This window comes from Mesoplodon densirostris, chromosome 9 (assembly GCF_025265405.1).
Source record: "Mesoplodon densirostris isolate mMesDen1 chromosome 9, mMesDen1 primary haplotype, whole genome shotgun sequence".
Classification (NCBI taxonomy): domain Eukaryota; kingdom Metazoa; phylum Chordata; class Mammalia; order Artiodactyla; family Ziphiidae; genus Mesoplodon; species Mesoplodon densirostris.
Window position 1 is genome coordinate 93296694 of NC_082669.1, and position 15553 is coordinate 93312246.

A 15553-nucleotide genomic window follows, 5' to 3' on the forward strand; every position below is an offset into this window, starting at 1 on the left:
ATGGGGAGCTGGGCTCCTGGGTGTTGGGCGGGACACTGTGGTCCTGGGTCGGGGCCCTCCCGTGCCCCTCCCTGTTCATCAGGCTCGTCAGAGGCAGTGGGGGAGCAGCGCCCCGACACAAAGCCCTGAGAACGACTGACAAAGACTCTCTCCTTGACCAGATTGTAGACGGGTTCCTCTGAGCCCCCTTTTTGCCTAGGCTTCTTCCTGAGGCCCTGTCTTTGATTTGCCGACCCCCATTTTTAGCAAGAATCCTGCTGACTTAGTTTGGCAAGAACCCCCCGCTCCCCGATATCTGAGTACCTTTGGTATCTAATCAAACTCGCCTCCTTAACCCTTGATGTCTGGTCACCCTGACTGCCTTCTGCAAGAGTCCTGTTAAGTCGGTTTAGCAAGAATCCTCCTAAGCTCCTTTCCTCTTAGTAATTTTCCATCCACTGCCTCCCTCGCTCTGCCCCTTGGCTGTAAGTCCCCAGCTGTCTGCTGTATCTGGAGTCAAGCCCAATCTCTCTCTCCACTGCAACAGTCCTGACACCTATTGCAATAGTCCTGAGCAAAAGCTCTTCTTTACCATTTTAGCAAGTGTCAGAGCCATGTTTTTTCTTGAACACTCAGGCAAGGCCTGGCCTGGCCTGACTTCAGATCTGTTGCAGCCCTCGGCATAGCTCTCTCCCAGGAAAATCTCTCTCTGCAGAACCTCATGCCAGTGGCGCAGGGAATGTCCCCAACCACACCTCTTCTAGTCCTGCATTAGGTGCACCTCTTGGCTCCCTCCCTCCCGACCCTCACCCCCGCCCCAGGTTCCTGGCTCATGGATGGTGTGCTCTCCTGGGACTGGATGGTGGAACCAGGGGAGGGAAAGTCGGCTGCCCCTGGAGGTTCAACCTCAGCCAGCTCTCGGCAATCCCGGCTGGCTCTGCAGCAGCTGCCCAGGAGCTAACCCACGAGGAAGGGGCCCGAGATTCCAAACTGTGTCCCGTGGAACCCTAGGGTCCTGCACAGTGGGTGGTACGCGGGCACCAAGGCTAAACGGTGGGCAACGGCACGATGGGCCGTTCCAAGGAAGAGGTGCCTGGCAGGTCCCCGGGCTGAGCCACAGCCAAGTATGCCCAGAAAGTCCTCTCCCAAAGCGAATGGCCACTTTCTCAGGGAGGGGCAGGCACCTCCAGAAGGTTAGCCGGAAGTCTGCTGCCTGTCAGCCCCGCCCACCCTCTGGGCTGCGAACCCTGGAGCCTGCCCTGAGGTGAGTTACCTGTGGAAGAGGCAGGGCTGCTTCCCAAACATCACCCCCACGTTGCTGCCCGCGTTCAGGTTGGTGCCCGTGATGGTCACCTGTGTGCCTCCGGACATGGGCCCCCGGCTGGGCTTCAGGTCTGAGAGAGTCAGCGTCTGTGCAGGAAAGGATGTGGCCTGAGGAAGCACCCCACTCCCGGATTCCACTCGCCTTCTGGAACCCTTAGTCATGGCGGCCTCCCAGGGAGCAGGCTCAGTTTACCACGGCCTGCGGGGACGGGCGAGCACGTGCCCCTCTACGCCAAGAACAGTCATAATCACATTAGCTACTACGCAGTGACCTTTTAAGCGACAGGCTTTATATTTTATGTGTATCTCTAGTGCGATATACATTTTTTTTAAATCGCCCTATCTGTTCTACAAGGTAGGCATTATTACCCATCGTAAAGACAAGGTTCAGAGATGTTAAGTAAAGTTTCCAAGGTCACAGAGCAAAGAAGCGGCCGGAGAACTGACTCCAGAGCTGGAGTTCTCCACCACCTCTCCAGTCTCCAGTGAGGGTCGCTTTCAGGAAGGTAAGCTGCCCCTTCCACGGGCCTCTCCAGAGAGCTGCCCAAAGCACCCAGCGGCCAGAGCAATGAGACGTGTGAGCCCCAGGGAAACCCAGGAGGAGAAGCAAAGAAGGGTCAGTGGACTAAGTGAAGAGACAGATTGGGGATGGGGGTGGGGATGGGGGTGGGGATGGGGGAGGATCTGTGAGCTGAGGATTTGGAGTCTCAGTTTGTTCTTTCATTAGCATTTTAATGGAAAAAACTTTCCTAAGTCCCAGGTGAGAAGCCTGTATCTGCATTTAAATGAAGATTTCTCTCTTCTCTTACTCCCTTAAAGAATTCTGCACCAAAAGTTGAACCCACTCAGCTCCTCGGAGCGGGCAGGCAACCTCCCCTCCAAGAGGCCTCGATCCATCGATAACACTAGGGGAGGAGAACAGAAGCCCCAGCGAAGCCTGCAGCCCCAAGGCCTGGCACGTGTGCGCCCCGGTCCCCACACAGGGCACACGCGTGGGGACATGCAGCAGCCCCGTGACACCCCCAAGCCAAGCCGAGGAACGGCTTATGCTGGCTCTGGCTCAACCCGAGACCTGCGCTAGGGGGGGCGGGATGAGATTGCTGCAAGAGCCTTCCTTTCTCAGCTTTGCCTACGCCGTGCTGTGTGACTCAGCACAAGTCACTTACCCTTTCTGATCTCAAAGAATCAGAAAGTGGTCCTCTCAGAGGCGCTTGTTTTCTGGTTCTAACTTCCCACAGATGGTGCCTCCGCCCCACTGTCTGTAAAGGGAGAGCTTTCAGACCTGCCTCCTGCTGACCCCCCACCCCCCGGAGAGGAAAGGGAAAGTGAGGGAGTTACTTAAGGGGTAAGGGGCAACGTGGAGAGGAGAACAAGCTCCCTGGCAGCCTAGGGGTGAGGGTCCTGGAAGGGGTACAAGTGAGGAACCCTGCTGGCTTTGCAGTGGCCCTCCTGTGTGGGGCTGGCTGGGTGCTGAGTTACTCTGGGGGTGGGGAGAGGATGATATGGAGACACGTTTTAAAGTTGGGAGAAACTGTTAATTATTCAACATTTGCTTCATAAATATTTGTCAGCGGGTCTGCACGGGAAATCAAATTCGGCATCATTTGCCACCTCTCCCCTTGGCTCCCCCCCGATGGAGGCAAAGACGGGGAAAGAGTGCTGCCTCTACAGAGATCTCCAGGGATAGAACTGGCAACAGCCCAGGAGTGCTGACCTGTGGTCTATGGGCCTTGGTGTCGGGGTTTTGGGTGAATAAACCCACACATCAGAGCCTGGCCTGATTTGTGGAGGGAAACTGAGGCAGACCCAAACCTCGGCACTGGGAGGGGCTCCCCAGCATCCCCAGGCCCTGAGAGGCCCCCCTGAGAAGGGGCTCGCCAGGGGCTTCCACGGGGGTCCCAAGAGTGCCAGCTGCCCGGCAGGGTGGGAAGGCAGTGAAGGCTCGGAGGTGCTGTGGGGGGGCGCGTGACAGAGGGGCATTCTGTCCCTCCTGCCTCCCTGGTATGACTCACGGGGGACCTCTGCCCCTCATTCCCACCCCGAACCCCTCAGAGCTCTGTTGTCGGCAGTGGCGGGGGGGGCGTTGCTCAATGACCAGGTCCTTCATGCAAACTGGGGTCTGGGAGGAGACTGGGGTCCGTGGCACCATTTCTACCCCCCACAGCTCTTCCCAAGCGGATGTGCATTGCCAGGATAGCGCCTCCAATAGAAAAGTGAACACGAGTCTGAGTCCCAGGGACCCACTGGACCAATGCATTTTGTTGTTGTGGCAACAACTAGCACCTTCCCTGCCCTTCTGCTCCAATTTCTCCTCGTCCCCGTCAACCCCCCTCTCCCCACTCCCTTCTGCTCCCATCTTTTGGTGCCCTTCCATGTCACACCTTATGCCGGGAACAGCCTCCCGCTACTCGAGATCCATATGGAAAACTGTATTCTGCCTTAGGCAGATCCTGCCTTTCCTTCTGGCTCCTTCCATGAAACCTTCCCTTAATACCTTACATCCAACCACATCCTGCTCCCAGGGTAGAAACACTCACGCAGGCAAGACCCTCCCTTTGAGCAGAAGGGGCTTTTGGTTGTCTACCACATAGATGTGTTATAAGAATTAAGCCCAAGAGCAGGTATCACAGAAGAAGGAGACAGAGAAGGGAAGGGAGTCAGGCCACTCAAAGGCTTGAGGAAGGATTGCACAGGCAGGGCAGAACAGACCAAGGAACCTGGACAAAGTCTAGAGGCAGTGGGCACCCTGGGCTCTTCTTGAGCTGGGGGCTGACATGAAGAAAATGGTATCCCCCAGTGTGGCTGGACTAGAATGGGCTCAGACCAATGGCAGGGATTTAAGGGGGCCACTGCAGTAGCAAAGGGAATGGGAAAAGTAAGACCCCAGGACATGGTGATAGAGGGATTGACATCAGGAATTAGGGGAAGCCGAGCCACAGGCCACCAAGATGGTGGGCCCGGGTGACAGGCCACTGACGGAAATGGGCAAGGGAGGGGGACACGCCGTTTACGGGAGGTGACAGCTCAGGTGGACCGTGGGAGGTGATGGCAGGACATCCAGGGGGCGGTGGCCTTTGACTTAGTCACAGAGGTAAGAAGCCTGGCTGGAGACACAGCAGAGACAGCTGAGGCCCAAAGGAAACATCAGCTTAATGAAGCAGCGGCCGTTCCGGGTAGCGTTCACTTTGTCACCGCCAGGAGACCACAGGATAAAAACTGTTCCAGGTAACTGACTGGCCAAGGAAATCCAGTGCTTGCTCTGGCCATGCAGCGGTGTCCTCCCTTTAACACAGCTGCCAGGTAATTTCAGAGCCAGATTTCATGCCCAGTTTTCGTATGCCACGCCACACCTCTCAACTACTTGGGGAGCGCTGTCCGTGTCTCTGCCCACCTCAGTCTCTCTCTCCCTCTCGTTATCTCAACTCTGCTGGAATAACAATGTCTGTGTATATAAATATATATATGATATATTATATATATATACATTTATGTAAATATATATACATTCATCACTAGTTGTCTTAAGGTATATTGGGTTTAACTTGGAAATTCCCTCAAACCCTTTCTGAAGAAGGTGGGAGTACAAAGGCTAAACGAATAGGTAAAACTATACACATCCACTAAATCCATGACATGTGTGTGTTCCTCTAAGTGAGCTCCTGTGTGGGTTTAGTGGCAGCCATGTTTATAAGGTTGGTTAGCTTTCAAAGAGTAGAGAGGGAGGAGTGCAGAGGTCAGGATCCAGGCAGAGAAGGGCATCTGAGGCACATCCCTCCCAGGTTCACCCCACCCCCCACCCCGGCCCAGTCACATCGTGTGCAAGTCCTCCACATCCTCTCTCCTTCTGGACTGTGGGCCTCCTGGGGCAGGGGCTGCATGGGGTCTGACTCATCACTGTAACACCTGCAAGCCAGGCCCATCAAACTATATTATAAAATGCAACCAATTAAGCAAGTATTTATCAAATAACCTAGGGAGAGGTATTGTGCAAGGTGATACGTGGTTGTCAGTTAAAGGGAGGAAGAAGAAAGAGGAGGAAGGCAGATGAAAGAAGAGGGAGGAAGGAAGGAAGGGAGGAAAAAAATGGGCTTCTATGACATATTTCCGGGCATTTGATACCCAGTCATAAAATCCATCATTTCAGGTTTCCAGCTTCCAAAAGCAGCTCAGAATCATGAGGAAATGATCTCGTCACATCTGGCATTAACCCGAGAAGTTAACTGGATGGTAAAACAGTTTTGGCAACGATGCAATGTATGTAGCAGGGGATGTGCTCATGTCTCCAGCATCCCTGTCGTCACAAGGCAGGGAGGTTCCCAAGTCTCCCTGCTCACAGAACCCCTCACCAGGGCTGGTCCGGTGCCCTTTTCAGGGGCCAGGGAGGGTCCAGGCTGGAGGGAATGTGAGGGCAGGGGTGAGATCTGCAGAGAGGCCTTGGGGTGGGGAGGGAAATGTGGGGAAGGGTGTTGGGGCGAGAGGGAGTAAGACAGGGATAGGACGATGGTGAGGGAGGAAGGTGGGATGACCAGGGATAATGGGATGGAAGTTGTGGGGTGCCAGCACACAGGGAAAGGGCAGGGCACAGTAGTCATGGTGGCAATCATAGACATCGTAAAGGCAGTGACACTAGAGGTGATAAATCTATTTTATCTAATTTTCACAATAATACCATGGGATAGATGCTTATGATTATCATCCCCATTTTACAAATGGAGACACTGAGGCACAGAAAATTAAACAACTTGCCCAAGTCCACCCAGGTAATAAGCGGCAGAGCCAGGGCTCAAATCCCAGGAGTCCCCATGCACAGCCCACACTCTCACCCACCGTGTCACGCTGACACTCAGCCAGAAGGGGACATTGGGGCCCGAAAGCCAAAGCAACTTCCCTGGAGCTGCAGCCCAGCCCAGCCCAGCCCAGCCAGGATGTGAATCCAGGTCTTCCTGACTTGCAAGGCTGTGCTCTCAAGCACTGCAGGACGGGACTCCCACGACTTTGGCCTGGGTTTGCCCACAGAGGTCTAGAAGGGCTCAGCAATCATGGTAAAGAGGTCTGTGGCCTGTGTCTGGCCAGGCCGTTGGTGGCCGGGACTCACCATGAAGTAATAGAGCTGCGAGGACCTGGCCATGAACTCGGGCCGACACACAGCCACACAGATCTCCACGAAGCCGGCGTGCTGGCTGGGCTTGGCCTCCCCCATCTCACACACGATCCTGCAGGGTGGAGAGGACAGACCCCCATGGGTCACAGGAGGGTCACAGGCCTCCCTGCCGTGACCCCTGGGCCCTACACCTACCCAGGCCTCCTTCTCTGTAGTAAGATCTCAGGGATGGGCAGGGAAGGAGGAGGTGAAAGATACCTGATTCCTCCCTTCAGGGGCTCCTCCCTGGTTCTCAGGAAATGAGGAAGTGTGACCCACAGGGGTCTCCTTAGAGGCTCTTGGTAAAATGTGACTTAACCAAGGGCACACAGCCATCAGACAGGGACCTCGGAGCAGGGACCTAAGGTTTGCAGGTCCTCGCCTAGGAGCTCTTTGCTCCCAAGGCATGGACTGCCCCAGGCAGTGCTTTCTGCTGCCAGTCCCCACTGGGGGCCTGGCAGGGGAGGGGGTTTTCATGCCGGGGGGAGGGGAAAGGGTGGGGGAGAGTCATAAATTCTCCCCTTTAAAAATTTTTTTATTGTTTCACTTACAAAATTGGTTCATACCCTTTGAAAGCGAGACAATATCAAAACGTGACAGTAGGGCTTCCCTGGTGGCGCAGTGGTTGGGAGTCCGCCTGCCGATGCGGGGGACGCGGGTTCGTGCCCCGATCCCGGAGGATCCCACGTGCCGCGGAGCGGCTGGGCCCGCGAGCCATGGCCGCGGAGCCTGTGTGTCCGGAGCCTGTGCTCCGCAACGGGAGAGGCCGCAGCGGTGAGAGGCCCGCATACAGCAAAAAAAAAAAAAAAAAAAAAAAAAAAAAAAAAAAAGTGACAGTAAAATAAAGTGTGCCTTTCTTCACTACTATCTCTCAAAACGTTGGTGTATAAATAAATCCTTGCAGACCTTTCTCTAGACCTATGCAAATATATAATATATATAATCTCCATTTTATAAATGAAGAACTGAGGCACAGAAAAAGTTTGGCAACTTGCCCAAATATATAGATGTGCCCATATATCCACGTGTGTATATATATTTATGTCTGATATTACGCACGCATATAAACATAAATGTGTATATATACACATATACAATTATATACAAATGTACATATGTAAAGAAACATATACATGATTTTAAAAATAAAAGTGGAACTTAACCACCCATTATTTTTAACCCCTCCCTTTTTACTCAACAAAACAGCATGGACTTTCCCTAATGTCACAGTACACACAGCTCCGCTTTCTTCTTTTTAACAGCTTCATGGTATTTCATAAGAGGCCTGTGTCATCATTTATTTAACCAGCCTCCTATTGTTATATATTTAACTTACCCTGATTTTTCTCCTACTCCAAATAACCCCGCAAAATGAACCAACCTACACACCTCCTTAAGCATTGCATATTTATTAAAACAGATTTCTGAGGAGGATTATTTGTGCTTTTAATGTTTGATAGTAGTGGGAAATAATGGTCCAGAAGGACTATCCCAATTTTTACTTCCATCAACAGCAACTGAGTGGGATTACTTCACTCTTTGTCCAACACTAGATATTATCAGTCCTTTAAAATTTTTTCTAATATAATAGGAAAAAAAATCTCAATTTCATTTTTATTCCCCTGATTACTGGTGAGGTTGCATGTATTGTATGCGTGTGTGTGTGTTTAAATCTTATATAGCCTTCCCTGTGACTTGTCTGATGCCCTCTCTTTATTTCGCTGATGGATTATCTTTTTGTAGGAGCTTCTGAATTAGGAGAATTAACTTTTCTCCATAATAAATATTGAAATTATTTTCTCCCAGTCGATCCCTTGTTTTTCAACTTGGTTTTTAAAGTCTTTTGCCACTTGAAAGTTTAAAACTATCTGTGTGGTTCAATTGCTCATTCTTTTACTTTATGGCTTTCACGTTCTGTGTGTGAGTCTAGCAAAAATATATGCTTTTCTGTTCAGATAACATAATTAATCCATGTTCAGTTTTTTTAAAAGTACATAAAAGCACTTGCCATACCTAAATTCCACTCCCACCCCAACTGCATCACCCAGAGGTATCCATTGTCAACATATTGGTGTACAAGTTTCCAGTCTTGCTTTCCTTTTACAAAATTAATTATAAACTCTGTATTCTGCTTGGGAAGCTGTGTTCTCACTTAATATACCTTGAGTATATGCCTGGTCATGGTTCTTCTACATATCACATTTAATGGTTGTGTAGTTTACTGTCCTATGTATACACAATAATTTATTAAATTAATTAATTCCCTATTTTTAGATATACAAATTGCTTCCACATTTTCACTGTTACAAATAAGGCCAAAATAAGCATTCTTGCAAATAACTATTTGTGCATTGTTTATTTAGGGAAAGTTCTAAAAGTATTATGCCCAGGCTAAAGATGTTTGACCTGCATTTCCAAACTGCCTTCCAGGAAGGTCGTCCCAATTTACCCTCCCGACATGAATGTATGAATGTGCTATTTCTTATGCCTCTCATCTGTACTGGGTGGGCATTAACTTTTAAAAACTGTTTCCCATTTCATTGGTTACTACTGATGTTAAACATTTTTTTAATATGACTTTAGTTCTTCGTCCTGTGAATTGCACATTCATGCTCTTTGCTAATTTTGTGATAGTTGCCTTTTATCTGTATCTTTTATCTAACCTCTTTAAATGTTAAGAAAAAGCATACTGTAACAGGCCATAACAATACTCTCAGTTTATCATTCATATTTTTACTTTGCACACAGAGTTTTTGGTGCACAAGTTTTGTCTTACATACTCAAATCTCCTAACCTTTTCCTTTATAATTTTTTCTTTTGCAGTTATACCTGGAACACCTTCCCTTTCTTGAAATCAAATAAATTCTCACCTGCATTTTCTTCTAATCCTTTCACATTTTCATTTTTTACCCTTAACTCTTTAATCCATCTGGAATTTACTTTGGTGTATAATGTGAAATAAGAATTTGATATTGTACTTTTTCCAAGGGGTGAAATTGTACCACTTATTGAATGAGCTTTGCTTTCCTTGCTGATTTGAAATGTCATCTTTATCACATACTAAATTTTTATGTATCAAGATTCTTTTTCCGGTGTTCTATCTTATTCCACTGATCTAACAAGTATCACGATATTTAATCTCGTGGCTTTATAATATATATTTTTTCTCTTTTTGCGGCACGTGGGCCTCTCACTGCCGTGGCCTCTCCCGTCATGGAGCACAGGCTCCGGACGCTCAGGCACAGCGGCCATGGCTCATGGGCCCAGCCGCCCCGCGGCACACGGGATCCTCCCGGACCGGGGCACGAGCCCGCATCCCCTGCATCGGCAGGCGGACTCTCAACCACTGCGCCACCAGGGAAGCCCTATAATATTTTTTATATCTGGCTATACAAGTCCAGAGTAGGGTGTTTTAAAGTTCCCCAAATCACAATATATCCATAGCAGCCTGCTTTGGTTTTGTTCTAGGAAGGACAAAAAGTTGAAGGAGCCACAGAAAGGTCTTTGGGTAAGTAAGTGATGATGGACCAGGATGGGTCCTACCAAGCCTGGAGCCTTCAATCATCTTATCTACTATGAGTGTTTTGGGAAGAACCAGACGGAAATCAAGGAGGAATTAAGGACGGCAGGACTGATGGTTCCAGAATCACACAATGTGGGTACGACTCAGCCAGCACAAGCATGAACGCACTCACCTACCTAAGTGAGCCCTTGCAAAGAGTCAATAACTTATGCACACGGGGACAAGTGGCAAGGTTGCACTCCGGGAGAGGCAGCAAACAGGGTGTAGAATATAGATTCTATTGCGCTGGTGAGTATTTATTTCATGCTTGTGTTTGCTGGGCTGGAAAATTGTATTTACTTATTTACAAGGCAATACATGACTCACAAACCTTCCCTGCCATGTAGGTTAGAGGTCAAGGTCACTCGTTGAATGGCCCACTCCGTGGACCAGCAGACTTTGCTGGGGAAAAACAATCCAAGTCCCCACGGGCCTGAGAGTGGGTGTGAAGGTTCATTCTCAGCCTCCATAGAGGGGAGCATAGGATTAGCTTCTTCCGTAATTGGGGGAGGACAGCGGTGGGGAGTTAGGGACAGCGGAGGGAGCTCGGGTAAGGAGCTGAACTCACACTTCTGCAGATTTTGATTTTGCTTTGTCTTGTCCCTACTCAACCTCACACCTCAAGGAGGTAACGATCACTTTCCCCTTTTCTCCCAGCCATCTCCCCTTCCCCTTTCTGGACTTCCCCCAATATGGCAGCTAGCTAGTTCGGGGGCTGGGGAGTTGTAGGAGTCCCCCACACCCTAGAACGTGAGGGACATTCTCCTTTTCTGTCCATAAGTTCTAAGACCATCTATTGTTGATCGGGGAAGGTAAGTCCACCTCAACCGTCTATTTATATGGACTTCTCTTCCCTGCTCCTCCCACGTCTCAGACGGCCTCCACTTACTGTTCCGCAGGGATGTAGCCATCTACCAAAGGGCTGCACTCCACGCCGGCCACCTTGACATGGGAGGCGATGTCCCGGAATTCCAGGCCCAGGTTCTCCCCTCGGATGGTGACCTTGGTGCCCCCTTCCCGGGGGCCTGTCACTGGGATTATCTAGGAGGAAGCACAGTAATCAGACACCAAGACAGAGCGATCCCCCACTGCTGATGGGGCAAGGGAGAGGCTGCTGGCTTTTTCCTATCTCCATTCCATTCCCTGAGCTGAGTCCAAGTCCACGAGGGCACCCAGGTCTGGGACCGTCAAGGGGCAGGAGCTTCTGGTAGAATAGTCTGTGTTTGTGTATGGTTTTAGGAGCAGTGTTCAAAGCCCCTTGTTCCTCTTCGCATCTCACAGAAGAAGAGAGAGAACGTGATCTGCAGTGTTACTGGGTAATTCACAGAAGATCGGCATTAAAGCCTTCCAGCATTTGCTCGTGTTTTTTCCCCTCTCAGTGAAAATGAACAAGCCTCCTATCAACCCACACAGCCCTCCACACGACGGCATCCACCCAGCTTTCAAGAGCCTTGTCAAAAGTCACTTCCCCATCACCAGATGTTCTCTCGGTTTCTCTCCACTGAGATTTCAGGACACCTTCTTTGTGCTCTTTTCACAGTAACGTTTGGGGCAGATTCCCCACCCTGCCGCCCCCCTACCCCCACCTCTTCAGATCCTGAGTCCCTGAGAGCAGGGATGGTGGTGCCTCCTTTCTCTGTGTGAACTTTCCAGCGATGGCACCGTATTTTATTTCTTGAGTTGTAATTGTACTGAAAACCCCAACTATCCAAGCATCTTCCTGGAGTTAGAAAAGCCTTCATCAATGCTCCTCTGCCTTCATTGTTTGGCTTGGTTCATTTGGGTTTAATTTAGACTTTACCCTCATACACTTGCCTAAAATGACTGGCTTTCTCTCCTAAGACATCACTGTTGATGCTAAAAACCCATGACTGGAATGTTAGGATTCAACCACCAAGGGCCTGCTTTGAGGTGGCGGTTCCATACAGTTCACGTGATCTAATTATAACCTCCCACAGCAGTGACCTTAGTGGCAGAAGACATTCCAATGCCAGCCTCTCCTGGCATTTGACAGACCAGAGAAGGGCCCATTTCCTGTTCCTGGTGTCTCTGAACACCAGCACCTGGATCTCGGCCAACGGCAATGGGATCACAACTGGAGGAGCCCAGGTAGGCTACCTCTTAATATTTCCTACTCTCTCCATCCCCCCCAGGGTCACAAGTGGGGGGTTCCATCCTGTGGGGAGGGTGAAAGGTGGGGAAGGGAGTGACAGCTTTGCCGGGGCTTGTAGGCTGTTCACCTACAAAGCTCAAGATACTTCCTGCTTCTCACATATGCAGGTGTGCACGTCTGTGATTGTGAGCGATGAGTGTGTGGGTTTGCACATGCACGTTCCCACTGCAGTGAAAAAAAAATAGGTTCTTTGGAGACACAGGCTTGTTTCTGTGTGAGGGAGAGAGACAGATAGAGTGGGGGTGGGCAGCGGGAGTCCCTGTCCTTCCCAGATGCCTGCCCAACTAGTCCCCAAAGCGCCACTGGCACCTGGCAGCAGCATCTGCATGATATTTCAGCCCTGGCTTGTCGTCCTGAAAAGGGAGTTTTATCTCTGGCCCAGTCCATGGTTCCCCAGGATCCCTGGAGGGCTGCTGCCAGTACGGAGCCAGTAAATAGCGTCCGTCGCAGGGAGGTCTGTTTAATTTGCCATCTCCTCCCTGTGACTTTTTTGGTCTCAGGCCAAGAAGAAAGCCAGTCCCACCGTTTTCACCAGACACACCATTAGCAGTCCTGAGAGGCAGCCCCCTGGGGGATGGCTTCTTGCTACGGGGTTCTGAGGGTGGGGGGCGGCAGGAAAGGTTGGGGGGCCCTCGTTCAGATGTGGCGCCAGAGGCATCCACCTGCCCTCCTTCTCCAGATAATTCTGTAGGTAAAATACGTAAGTATCTTTCCCCAGCTTGAGAATCACTGTTGAGATTCCTACCCATGCAGGAGACTGAAGTCAGGGCTGAATGAAGCTCTCGGCACCTGGAAAACCAGGAATGTGGAGGGTGAAGGTGCCAAAGCGGGGGGCACATCTAGAGGGCCACGCCCGAGAGGCTGCTTTGCCAGAGGAAGCTGCTTACCCACGAGTCAAGCTCCTTCCTGCTTTTACACATCCCCGGTGGGCATGCAGCATTTGTGAGGGAGGGTAGAGGGAATGTATGGGTGTGTTTGTCTTTGCGGTGGCAGAGGACAGCAATCCAGTCATCAAGCGACTTGGCCTTCAGGGCCCCTTGATTTACACTTTGGTCAGAGTAAATCTGAGCATCGGACTTTTCATGTGGGAAAGGGTGATAACAACCTCAGCCTTGGCAGGCATCATGGGTTGAACTGTGTCCCCCTAAATCCATATGTTGAAGTCCTAAACCCCAGCGCCTCAGAATTGTGACCTTCTTTGGAGAAAGGGTCTTTACAGAGGTAGTCAAGTCAAAATGGGGTCATGCAGGTGGGTCCTAACCCAAGAGGACTGATGCCCTCATAAAAGGAGGCACTTGGCAGAGACACACATGGCAGGAAGTCGTATGAAGAGGCACAGGAAGAAGACAGCCACCGACAAGCCAAGGAGAGCGGCCGGGAGCGGACCCCTGCCTCACAGCCATTAGAAGGAGCCAACCCTGCGACACCTTGATCTCAACTGCCAGCCTCCAGAACTGAGAGACAATACATTTCTGTTGTTTACGGCACTTCACTGCAGCAGCCCTAGGCAACCACACGGCAGGGTTGCTGTGAGGCCGGGTGAAGTGAGGGATATGAGGATATTTCACAAACTCTGAAGCACCACACAAATGTTCGGCCTGTGGTTGTACCCGCCGTTGTAAGGGTACCAGATACGGGTGTTTGTGAAACTGCACAGAGCTGGATGCCCAGTGTCCCCTCACTACGGACGGACAGACTGAGCTTCCTTCTCGTCTTCTTCCCTCTGTCCTCCCCATGGCATTATTATCATCAGCATCAACCATGGCAAAGAGGCACCGAGCACCTACAATGAGCTAAGTGCTGGGCCACAGGTGCAGATGTGTCAGACACCGTCCTGTAGCTGACACATGCACGTCTTTCCCTTATTTTATGAGCGGAGCAAGGGATTCCAGCCCGGGTGCGGGGTACCTTAGAGGGTCTTCGTGCCGGGAGTGTGGAGGTGAAGACACCAGGGCAGTGATGGGCTTGGACACGTGATTTAAAAATGATTTTAGGGCCTCCCTGGTGGCGCAGTGGTTAAGAGTCCGCCTGCCGATGCAGGGGATACGGGTTCGTGCCCCGGTCTGGGAGGATCCCATATGCCGCGGAGCGGCTGGGCCCGTGAGCCATGGCCGCTGGGCCTGCGCATCCGGAGCCTGTGCTCCGCAACGGGAGAGGCCACAACAGTGAGAGGCCTGCATACCGCAAAAAAAAAAAAAGAAAAAAAATAAAATAAAATAAAAATGATTTTAACAATGTCAGTGATCAACGAGAAGGAGGAGGGTGATGAGATCCCCACGGGCTGGGCATGCAGCCAGGCATCTTGCATGGATTCGCTCATGTAATCCCTGTCACTCCCCTGTGAGGTGGACGCTTCGACCCAGGGCACGGGTGAGCAAACTGAGGCCTGGAGATAGAGATGAGGTAGTCCCAGGGGACCCAACAATTACTTGGGATTAGCCAATGGAGCTGGGATTCAAACGCTGCTCTCTGTGATCCCCCGTCTGCATCTTTAGCCCTGCCCCGCCCCTCACGGCTCCTCGTTCCACAGCCCGTGTCCCCTCTGTCCTCCTGAACTGTGCTCCTGGTCCATTTCTGCCATTTTACAGCTTAGGTCTTGCTTTGTGTGAGTCCCGAGGCCTCTCCACTTTGACCAGCTCCACCTCTCCGGGGCTGGGCTCCACATGCCCTTGACCCCCAGGCAGCCTCCACTCACAGGCTGACTGCTTAATGAGGCTGCAGCTGATGGAGCTTCATGGCCTTGCCACCAGGACTCTTGGAGACAAGGAAGGGGTGTCGAGGACCGCGAGTCCTCTCGGACGCAGCTCACACGGAGACTCCATAGGACAGTCGAACCCTCTCTGCTCTCGACCTCCCTTGATGAGGGGAGGGCCTCTGAGCCAAGCCTAAAGCTGCTACGGATCTGCGGGGAAATGAGGATGCCCGCGGCCAGCTGGGCACCTGGTGGTCACGGGGGTGATGGACATCATGCCAGCCATGGCTCCCAGGGCCCCGCCCGTGGCAGGAGAGCGCGCCCAGCGGACCACGGCTCACCTCTGTGATGCGGGGATTCGTGCACTTGCTGTTGGCGCCCGACAGCTCCAGCCAGTGGCTCTCGTGGATGGGGCAGTGCTGCCGGAGGGTACACTGGCCCTGGCCCTGGCACCAGCCACATTCGAAGTCCGGGTCCGCCTTGAGGCACAGTCCGCAGCTCTCACGCATGGCGCCGCACTTATAGAGGTGAACTGTGGGCAAAGGGCAAGGGGGGCTTGGAGGTGGGGGCAGGGGGGCTGAGAAGGGCCCGGGAGTGCAGACCAGGAGGGCAGTGCTGGCCTGGATGATGGGACATGAGGCAGCCTTGTCTCCCCCGCCCTCCGGATGCAGGGAAAGCCTGAGC

The 15553-nt window shown here is 51.6% G+C and overlaps 1 protein-coding gene across 3 annotated transcripts in view; it reads right to left on the reverse strand.

The window, feature by feature from the left end:
• Positions 1 to 15553, reverse strand: part of PLXNA4 (plexin A4) — a 627343-nt gene that overhangs the window by 63493 nt on the left and 548297 nt on the right. For all 3 annotated transcript variants that reach the window (XM_060108908.1, XM_060108911.1, XM_060108910.1), the window contains exons 12-15: positions 15211 to 15401; positions 10894 to 11045; positions 6398 to 6515; positions 1253 to 1389 (exon numbers count right to left, since the gene is read on the reverse strand). In XM_060108908.1, the coding sequence (XP_059964891.1) occupies positions 1253 to 1389; positions 6398 to 6515; positions 10894 to 11045; positions 15211 to 15401 (598 nt within the window). The remainder of the gene's footprint in view (positions 1 to 1252; positions 1390 to 6397; positions 6516 to 10893; positions 11046 to 15210; positions 15402 to 15553) is intronic.